This window comes from Myotis davidii, unplaced genomic scaffold, assembly GCF_000327345.1.
Source record: "Myotis davidii unplaced genomic scaffold, ASM32734v1 scaffold332, whole genome shotgun sequence".
In the NCBI taxonomy this organism is placed as follows: domain Eukaryota; kingdom Metazoa; phylum Chordata; class Mammalia; order Chiroptera; family Vespertilionidae; genus Myotis; species Myotis davidii.
In genome coordinates this window covers 5,187,180-5,198,370 of record NW_006285779.1, presented here as the reverse complement: position 1 = coordinate 5,198,370, position 11,191 = coordinate 5,187,180, and the positions used below count along the sequence as shown (strand labels likewise).

Sequence of the window (11,191 nt, the reverse complement as noted above, 5' to 3'; positions counted from 1 at the left end):
AGACCTTTGTAAACACAGAAGCTGTAATTATTGGCACTGTTATAATTCTGACATATCATTTATCATCACAGAGAAGTATCCTCTAAAAAGTCAAACTGCTTTTGCAGACCAGGACTTTTTCAACTTATTAAAGTACTAGAGGCCCTGTGCATGAAATTCGTGCACGGGGCGGGGGGGCGGTCCATAGGTCTGGCTGGCGATCAGGGCTGACCGGGGTCAGACAGATCGGGGCCTGTGGCCAGAGGGAGGGACGGGGGTAGGGGAGGGAGGGACTGTGAGAGGTTGGCCACCAGCCCCAGGAGGGAGCCGGCCCTCGGTGGGGTCGGGAGAAGAGGCATTTGCAATTTGTTCGATGTTTAGGGATCTCCAGATTTTGCTGATTGATTATATGCCATTAACAATAAAAAGTATTGTTCCCTAATATATTTATCTTCCCTTATTTATAACTAGAGGCCCAGTGCACGGATTCATGCAGAGGGACGGGGAGGGAGTGTGGGAGTGTGGTTGCCAGCCCCAAGAAGGGAGCTGGGCCTTGGCCCCCCTGAGAAAGAGGCTGCTTCTGCCACCACCCACCCCCAGTTCCCCATCCCAGCCCGGGGCCCAACCTGGATCAGGCAATCGGAGTCTGCCAGCTGGGGGAAGGAACCACAGGAGGCTGGCCAGCTGGGGAGGTTGGCTATGGGAGTGCACTGACCACCAGGGGGCAGCTCCTGTGTTGAGCATATACCTCCTGGTGGTCAGTGCGCATCATAGCGACTGGTGGTTCTGGTTGTTTCAGTCATTCTGGTTGTTTGGTCATAACGGTCACTTAGGCTTTTATGTATATAGATAGAATTATAGAGTCAGAAAAGGCACCTAGGGGAACATCTGGTCCCATCCTTTCATTTTAAGGTGGAAAAAACTGAGGCACAGAAAAGTCTAATAAAAATAGCAATGATAAGCTCTTGAGTTGCAAAGCCTTTACACTGGCAAAGATCTTTCCAAAACAGTAGCTCATTTGCTAACCATGCATGTGAAGTCAGTAGAATTTATCCCTTTTTTGTATATGAGGCACCTGGGATCTGGAGACACAAGTGTCCTGCTCAGTGTTAGTGACTGAGGCAGAACCAGAAGCCACATCTGTGACTTGCTACCTCCAACCGTGGAGCCACAGACCGAGAGTTGTAGACACCTGGGCTCAGATCCCAGCTCCTCCTTCTACTAGCTGTATGATTGGGGCAGGTTCCTGTACCACTTCGAATGAGGCTTATCTTCCTTCTTCTTAAAATGAGAATAAAGGTACTACATTGTAAGTTTACTGCAAAGGCTAAAGATAATGCCTGTAGAGCCCTCGGGACACTCCACCATGTGCTTCTCACCTCACTGGTCTAGTTACATGAATAGTATCTAGTTAGACATTTTGTATAGCCAGTGCTGACCCAGCCCATGTAAAAGTCACTGTATAGAATAAACAAAAACGAGAGCTGTTTACTTTGGATAGGGACCAGGAACCAAAATTGAGTTCTGGCAATATCCTTACATTTCTTTTATCCTGTCGTCAGTTAGCATTAGGTTTCTTCACCCATCACTCTGCCCTTCCGCAGGCATCCCAGGCAAATAAAAAGAAAACACACAAAAACTTCAGATCAATGAAAGCCTTCAAAGCAATCCACTAAAATGAAATGCCCGGCAAAACACTGGAAGGGTTGGACCAGAAGGCAAAAGTATGGTGGAGAGGTGGGACTGTGACTCCTTTCCCCTTCCCCGCTAATTCACTAGTGAGGTGCTGGGCAATAGCTCTGGGTAGTACTTTCCTCCAGGCTCAGGGCCTTTACAAAATAAGTTTCATTGCTTTTAAATACATCCAAGATAGGAAACCTGAGATTTGGCCTGAAATGTGGAGTCTGCAAGGTGTGTTGGGAAGAGCAAGGCTGTGGAGTCAGACAGGCTTGGGTGTGTTTCCTGGTTTTGCTACTTAATAACTCTGGGCCTGGGGCAAGTCACTTTATTTTTCTGAGTCTCAGTTTTCTTGTTCACAGATCAGTAATAACAATCCCCATTTTGCAAAGATATGGTGAATATAGGCACCCAGTGAACACTGGCAGTCACCACTATGGCAAACACTGGAAAATGGGGTGAATGTTAACCTGTGCTCTCAGGTCAGCTGGGTTAGCTCAGAAACAGTATGGAGAGCACTGGAGAAGCTGTAGGTGGTCTTCACGTAAATGAGAACCTTCAAGCGGGTTTTGTCTGGCTTACTTCACGTAGAGCCACGTCTCCCTCTTCTCGAGGGGACCAGCCATGGTTGACCACACCCCCTCGGCTGTCCCAGAATTAAGTACTCTGTGGGCAACCAAGACCAGCCCTATTCACCTTTCCGTGTATCTTTCTCATTCTGAGGTTGATTTATGGCCTGAGAATGTCTCCATGAGCCAAAGCTTAACCAGATTCTGGGGTCATCGTGGTGATTTTTAAGCAGGAGATCCTGGTTATGGTTAGTTGAAGCTGGAGCGAGACAAACTGGCCTCAGGGGAAGCCTCTCTAAGACCAGCTCTGAGTCCGAGAGGCCTGGGGTTAAAGTTTCCATTTTTGGTTAGTATGTCTTAAAGTTTTCCACAAACCCCAGCTAGGATGGGTCCTATTTAATTCCCTGAATTCAGATATTGGCTCTACCATTTATTAGCTAAGTATCCTCAAACCAGTTATTTTTTGAATGGCAAATGAGCACAGTACATTTTGATAGAGTGGTGGAAAAGAAAGCAAGATATATACCAAAACCCACAGAGGCCTTTAATGGCAACAAGAAGACTTCAGAAATGATCCTCCCTGGTAACTGGAAGATGTTACTGAGATGGGGAATAACCTCATAAATGACCAGGATGGACTAGAGCTGGAAAAAAACAAAATAGGAGGACTGCTTAGGATATCGGAACAGTCCGCCAGGATGCAGTGAGGAAGCAGAAATTAAGGACTACATACACTTACAATTGGAAGAGGGTAAAAATCTGAGACTTCATTACCTTGTGGATGCTCCTTCTCAGTCTGCTTTGTTAGTTCCTCCTACATCATGTTCAAAGATATGTCCCCAGCACTTGGAGCAGGGCCTCTCCATATCAGATGCTCAAATATTTGTTGCATTAACGTTGCATTTCTGTGACCTCTAAATGTTGGAATTCTCCAGGACTCAAAAGAGGATCTCTTTGTCTAGTCTCACTCCCTTGTTATTTCGTGCATTCTACCAAAGATATCGCCAACTTGAGACTTGTATGTCCAGCTGCTATGTGATGTCTCCACTTGGAGGTCTAAAAGGCATCTCAACCTTAAGCCTGTTCAAAACTGAGCGCTGCTCTCTTTGCCAGACCTACTTCTCACACAATATTCCCAAACTCTGTAAATTGCAGTTCCATTCTTGCAGTTGTTCAGGCCCAAAGTTCTCTTTCTTTCCCCACAGGCAGTCCCTCACATCGGCTCTGCTTTCAGCATATGCAGAGAATCTGTCTACATCTCACCACCTCACTGCCGCCATCCCAGTCCAAGCCGCCACCATCTCTCACTTGGATGTGTGCCAGAGTTTCCCATGAGGTCTCTCTGCTTCACCTTCGCCCACTTTGTGTCCATTCTTAACGTAATTGCTAGAGTGATCCTTTTAAAACGTAAGTCAGATCATGTCACCAATTTTGCCAAAAAACAAATAAACTTAAAAAGGCACGAAACTCTATAATGGCTTTATTTCACTCAGAGTGAGAGCCAGCGTCCTTACAAAGCCTGTTCGGGGCTGATCATAGCTGCACATACCCCACCCCTCACATGCCTGACCTTGGCACTTACTGCTGTCTTCTCCCACGCTCTGCAATCACCCGGTTACCATTCCTTAAGCACATCAGTTACAATTCCAACTCTCACGGCCTTTGCATTTTGTTCTACTGCCAAGATATCCCCCAGATATCCACAGGGCTCCCTACCTCACCGCCTTCAGATCTTTATTCAAATAGCACCTTCTCAGGGAGTTCATCCCCAGCCTCCCCTACCTAAAAGTGTAACACCTACTAGCTCACTCCCACACACTCCCTCGTCCCCCTTCCCTGCTTTGCTTTTCCTCTTAGCACTGCGCAATAGATTTTATCTGGCTTGTGCTCTCTCACCCCCATTTACTAGAATGTAAGCTGCAGAGGAACATTACTTTGTCCATTGTGTTCATTGCTGTATTTCTAGCGCCTAGAAAAGTGCTTAGCACATAGTAGGCATTCAATAAGTTCTGTTGAAAGAATGAAGAAAATGCAAATGGGAGGAATGTGAGGATTTCTTCTAAAAAGGAGCAAATGAAAAGAAGGTTAAAAATGACTCCTGGGTTTTGACTCTGGGTGACTAGGAAGTTGATGGTCCCACTTATTACAGCAAAGAGGGAGGAAGAGCTGGAATGATGGGGCTTGAAGATCATGTGTTCCTGTTTGGATAAATGATTTTGATGAGACCAGGGGACAACTCAGGCAAAAATGTCTAAAACAGGATGAGAGTTCGAAATAGATGCTGATATTAAGATACCAATTTAGTTCTCAGGAAAGAGGTAATGGTGATACAAAGTGATGGGCTCTGCTGAGATCGTTAACAGAGAGGGGAAAGAAGAACAGAGGATCAAAGACTGGAGTAGAGGTTCTTTTTTTAATATAGTTTTATTGATTTCAGAGAGGAAGGGAGGAGAGAGAGATAGAAGCATAAATGATGAGAGAGAATTTTTGGTTGGCTGCCTGCCGCACTCTCCACACTGGGGATCGAGCCCACAACTCAGGCATGTGCCCTGACAGGGAATTGAACCGTGACCTCCTGCTTCATAGGTCGACGCTCACTCAGGCCCACCAGGCTGGAGCGGAGGTTCTTAACTACACCTGCCCACTGGAGTCTCCAGAAGAATGTTTAAACATCCCAATGCCTGGACTATGCTGGGACTGAGGCCGAACTTCTGCATCCGTCACAAGCTCCCAGGTGATACCAGTTCCTCTGGTAGCAAGTGTCAAGCGCAGTGCCTCTCAAACTTTAGCGTGTCTACGAATCACTTGGGATATCATTAAAACAGCTATCTGGGCCCCACCTCACCACCCAAGATCCTGATTCTGTAGGTCAGGGTGGACCCAAGAATCTGCATGTTGAACAGAGGCCCAGGTGATATTCAATGCTGCTCCTCCAAGGAACACACTTCGAGTGGTAGAAGGTCACCAAGACCAAGGTACAAAAGAATAGGCATTCAATACTTTCTACCAAATGAATAAAAGATGCTGCAGGGACACCAGGGAGAATTAAAAAAAAAACCACTGTATTTTACAAGGTGAAGGTCATAAGTGAAGCAGAAACCATAAAATGGTCTCTGCTTTCCTTAATTCTATATTTCTAAGCAATATGTTTACTTCCAAGCTTCTGTATTTTATCTTGGGAACACTTTACCAAAGTACTGTAGCTATTTTTGAAAGAGAGAGGAAGCAAATCAATTATTTGCTTTTTTTGTTCAAAGCATAAGAAGTATACTAATAGGGTCCTTGGAAGCTCTTCTCTGTGGACGTGCCTAAACCATTTAGAGGCCATATTTATTAAAGACACGTCAGAAGATACTTATTTAAGTACCAAAATGCAGTTGGGATGTTTCTGCCACTCTCTAACTTTCTGTCTCTTTAAAGCAAGGTTTCCAACTTCAGCACTATTGACATTCCTTGTTATGAGGCTGCCCCGGCCTCCACTCACTAGGTATCAGTAACATCCCCCACCCCAAATGGTCTCCAGACATTGCCAAATATCCTTGGGGGACAAAGTCAGCCCCAGTTGAAAACCACTGCTTTAAAAGCATCTGCAAACCTAGTCGCCCTTCTAAGAAATCTGACCTGTAGTTTGGGTGATGAGATAGAACACCCTTTGGATTCTTGGGGCAACAGAAAAGACTAGTTTGACTTTCAGTAGTAGGAAATTTTATTGACCTCAGACACAGCAAGAGCCAAATAGATAGTGTAGTACCTCAAGCTTGTCTTAGAGGAGATTGATACAAAAACTACAAAAAACCCCTCTCCAAGCTCAGTATTAAACAGTCAACCACCATTCTCTTTCCCATGTCAACAAAATACCTTAACCACCACATCGTATGAGAGAGCATTCATTAGCTTGCCCTGCAGCTACTCTTTGAGGAGGTTCTTTTCTGTCTTTTCAGGAGCACTTAGCATCTTGTGACTTACACCAAGGTTACCAAAAGGACCAGGATTTAACTAGACAGCTCAGTGCTTGTTTCTCTTCCTCATTAATAGGTCATCTGACACCTAACCAGAGTACCACAGAACCTACCCATAAACCAGTGGTTTTCAAACTTTAGCCGGCATCAGAACCAGCTGTAAAGCTTGTTAATGGACGGAACCCTCAGAGATTCTGATTTACTAGATCTGGGGTGGGGCCTGAGAATTTGCATTTCTAACTAAGTTCTCAAGAGATGCTTGATAAATTGTGAAGTTCTCTATAAATATTAATGATTTCATCATTATTAGCCTAAATTAATTACCAGGCATCCTGCTTTTCTCATAAGTTGGAAGGAAACTGAAGTTAATGAACTAATAGTTGTGAGACGGCACTTGAAAAATTCTGCTAGTTTACACAGGGACAGCTCAACCAGAAAGAGCATGGTTCCCATAGAAGTGCAGAGGAGGGGAATAGTCAAAATTTAAGCCCCATCCTCATCAATATTTATTGCTTATTGGCCAGTTGTATATCTTCTTCTTTATTTGCATCCTTTACTCACTTTTTTATTGAGTTGTATTTTTATTAGTTGTAAATTTTCTTTAGTATATTCTGGATACAAGCTCCCTATCAGATATATGATTTGCAAATATTTTCTCCCATTCTGTAAGTTGTCTTTCACTTTCTTTTGATGGTGCCCCTTTTTAATTTTGATGAAGTCCTGTTTGTACATATTTTTCCTTTGGTTACTTACATTTTTGGTGTCTTATCTAAAAAACCATTTCCTACTCCAAGGTCAACAAAGATCGACTCTTATGTTTTTCTCTAAGAGTTTTATAGTTTTCACTCTTACATTTAGGCATTTGGTCCATTTCAAATTAATGTTTGTCTGTAGTGGGGCATAGGCATCCAACTTTATTCTTTTGCATGTAGATATCCAGTTATCATCCATTATTTATGGAGTTCTCTCTCTATGCCAGGTGCTATTCTAGATTCTGGGAAAACAGAGATAAGTAGAACATAGCTGTTGCCTCATAGTGGGGGAGATCATGCATAAGTAGAGAACAGCAACATGGTGAAATAATGTGTGTATGATGCTTAGTACTGTGCCTGGCCCCTAAAGTGTGTGTAGCAAATAGTAGCTGCTACTATAATCATAATATCTATTAATGTACTTATAAATTCCAGTTAAAGAGGTATGTTCAAAGTGCTGTGGCAGGAGGGAGTGACTAACTTATCCATGTCTCAAGACTGGCTTCACTTTGGACCATCCCCATCACTTCTGGGGCCCAGGAAGAGGAGGGCGACAGGAAGACAAGCCTCTCAAAGGCCAGTCTTTGTGAGAAAGGAAGGGCCTCAGGAGCAGGTGTCATGGGAACATCTGGTTTCCTTGTCCCTGTGAATGTCAGCTCAGAACAGGGGTATGTGATTGCTGATTCCTGTTCCAGTCTATACCCAAGAAAGAATGACTTCTTCGTGTGTTTGTAGATCTCTACAGGCCCTTGAGTGAATCACGAAGGCTGATTATGGATTATGAAATGTTTCTAACTAGATTATAGAAGTACGTTGTCTTGATATTACATAATTAGGATTTAAACTCTCTATTTCCTGGTAATCATATAGTGTATCCTCAAATTTACCTTCTAAAGTGTAGACCAATGGGAGGTTTTTCACATGGAGGATATGGTATTTTGTGCAAAACATCATAAAATGTTATTTTATTGTATCCCATCATATGAATTGATCGTTTAGTGGCAGGAAGTATGGCTGTGTTATGTATGTTTTGGGCTCCACAATAAAAAGTTATCCAATTCTAGAAAGTAATCTTATGAAATCACTTTTTCAAGTCTTTCCATTATAGTAGTTTGTTGTTGTTGTTTTTGTCATCTGCTAGTACATGTTAGCAGAAAAGTGTGAACAGGTGCCATACGTGTAAGAACACTGTGTTGGGGTGAAAAAACTTTAAATTAAGCACATTCTAATCATCAGTATACCCTAAGTTAAACTACAAAAGCCTTCAGTCCAGTTGGATAGGATAGTTGTTTCAAAGAAGGATCATTTTAGAACCACTGAGTCAGAGTTTAAATTTTAATTTAAACACCTTATATTTTATCAAAAAGTAAAAGTTTTAGTGTCTGGTCTTAACATCATATATTATATCCACTATGGATTTTTATTCCATCTTAGCTCAGGTCATCAGAAATTGGTGGCTGCCTGTTATATGGGAGGTAACCTGTCTAAGTCTAATGTCCTGAAGGAGCTGATGATCTGAGGAAGATAAATAGTCCAGTAGAGGACACACACATTGCTAGTAATAAGAAGCAGCAACTTGTGTGACAAATGTTCTAACAGAGTTATCAGGGGCTTAGAAACACGGGCAGGGAGAGGTTGGTTCAGATTTGGAATGGGGAAGATCTGGGAGAGCTTTCTTGAGGAGCTGGCATGTGAGCTGAAACTTGAAGGACCAGTGGAACTGGAATGGGAGAAGGAAACTGTGAGTGAAGACTTCGAAAGTGGAGCTGGAAGACGTTGAGGAAGTAGAGGTAACCTGGAATATAGAATGAGTAGGAGATATAGGAAGATAGGGAAGAGCCGCATTTTACACTCTTCATAATACCCAACTCATGAGTCTAGCTTTGATGCTCCCAACTAGGGAGCCATGGGGGGTTTTGAGCAGGGCAGGGGCATGATCAGATCAGTTTGGGAGTAAGTCAAAGGATGGGTTAAAGGTGGAGAAGAAATTATAAACCATTATTGAAAGAAATGCCATCTTTTCCATTAAAAATTCCAATAGGTAGCGTTCTTGTGATTAGAAGTATTTGACACACAAGTTCATGTATTTAAATTGTAGTGGTTAATTATACGTCCAGCAACCTGACTACTCCTCTTATCTGATAGCAGTGACCAAGCATAAGCTTATAAAAAGTAACACTGATAAAGCATGAACTTCCTTTTTTTTTTTTTTGCAAGAATAACATCCTAGTCAGTACCCTAGATTTTTGCCTGAAATGTCTCTTAGACAAGGAAAAGAGCCACCCAGATTTTCATTTTAGAAACAGGACAAGGAAATGTGTTTATCAGCAGATGAAAACAAACCAAGGTGAAGGAAGACTGTCGGTAAGACTCATTCCCTAGGTTAGGATTGAACCCAGTTACCTGGATTTGCAATCCAGCTCTGCCATGTATGAGTGACTGTGTGATGTTAGGCATCTTACGTAACCATTCTGTGCCTCAGTTCTTTCCTCTGTAAAATGGGGATAATAATAGTATTCATCTTAAGGGTTGTTATGAGGATCAAATGAATCAATATATAGAAAGATCTCTGAACAATGCCTGGTATGTAGTTAGAGCTCAATAAATGTTAACTATTATTATTCAGTTGTTGGACAATAAAAATGAACTGCCTGTGACACATTACAATTTACAAAGTGCTTTCACATACCCACTAGGTCATTTGAGCTTCAAAATGCCTTATGGGTACATTTTATTCTGTGAATCAGGAATTTGGACAAGGTACAGTGGGAATTGCTTACTTCAGCTTTGCAATGTCTAAGCCAGCAGCTGGAGATGACTTGAAAGCAGAGCTGAATCAACTAAGATTACAGATCCCCTGCCATGGTGGCTTCTTTGCTGAAATCTGGCTGGCACCTTGATGGGATGGCTGGAAGGCCAGGCTCAGCTGGAACATGTGGTTTCTACACCAGGGTAGTCATCACACTTCTCACTTAGAGTGTTTCTGCAGCAGAAACAGCATGACCTTTGTGACTTAGCCTCAGCAGTCTCATAGCCAACACTTCCCTGTTCTCTACTGGTTAAAGCAGTCACAACCTGCTCAGACTCAAGGGAAGGGGATAGAGACCACACTTCTTGATGGGAAACCTATCAAAGAATTTGGAGGCATGTTTTAAAGTCCCCATACTGGTATTTCCCCCTGATTCTAGATGAGAAGATCAAGACTCAGAGAGGTCAAATAATTAGATGAGGATCAGTTGCACAAATGATAACTGGCATAGTTAAGGGGTATGGGATGGGGTAAGTTGGAAGAGGAAAAGGCTTCTAACCTAATTCTTTGACTCCAAGTTCTTGGTCTTTCAATAGCTCTATTCATCCTTCTTTAGCTTAGATATACTAGTACAATTAACCCCTGAGTAACATTGGTTTGAACTTCGTGGGTCCACTTACATGCAGATGTTTTTCAGTAAATATATTTGGCCCTTCATAGCCATAGTTTTTGCATCTGCAGATTCAACCCACTACAGCTTAAAAACAGTATTTTCCCATTCCCAATCCTGTTTCAATCAGCAGTTGGTTGAATCCACAGTGCAAAGGGCTGACTGTAGAGTCAAAAGTTACTCGTGGATTTTCAACCGTGCAGGCATCAGTGCCCCTAACCCCCAAATTGTCCAAAGGTCAACTGTGCTGCTTGCTAATATGTGAAAGTTAAAAGGAGAAAAATTTAACTGACTTTGTGTACAGGGTGGACAAAAGTAGGTTTATACTTGTGAGTGCGCAAAACACTGAGTTAATAAAGCTATTGTAATCATCATACCCTGCATATGAGAAACTGTAAACCTACTTTTGCCAACCCCTTATATTAGGTAACTTTCCTAAAAAGAAACAGATGTGAAAGTATAGTTTCCATTTATATAGGCTTGTATATAAACTTCATATTTTAAGGAGGTCCTGGGGTGGGTCAGTCCTGAGGTCAGTCAGAAAGCAGCGTTGTATAATTTTCTCCCTAAGGAAGGGTCTCAGAAAACATCCCAGATGCTTAACTTGATTTCATTTGTTCTCTAGGAAAATCTCACCTGGCCATTGTCCAGCGGGTGAATAATGAGGGAGAAGGGGACCCCTTCTATGAGGTGATGGGCATTGTCACACTGGAAGACATCATAGAGGAGATCATCAAGTCAGAGATCCTGGACGAAACTGACCTCTACAGTAAGTGCATGGCGTTGGCTGTTGTCCAAGGTCATCTGCTTTTCCTCTGTGACTCTCAGAGCTGGCT

General features: G+C 42.7%; 1 protein-coding gene across 1 annotated transcript in view; it reads left to right on the top strand.

The window, feature by feature from the left end:
* The window catches only part of CNNM1 (cyclin and CBS domain divalent metal cation transport mediator 1), a 50,156-nt gene that overhangs the window by 10,306 nt on the left and 28,659 nt on the right, over window positions 1-11,191 (top strand). Inside the window, exon 2 of the mRNA XM_006756569.2 lies at window positions 10,981-11,124. Coding sequence (XP_006756632.1) covers window positions 10,981-11,124 — 144 coding nt within the window. The remainder of the gene's footprint in view (window positions 1-10,980; window positions 11,125-11,191) is intronic.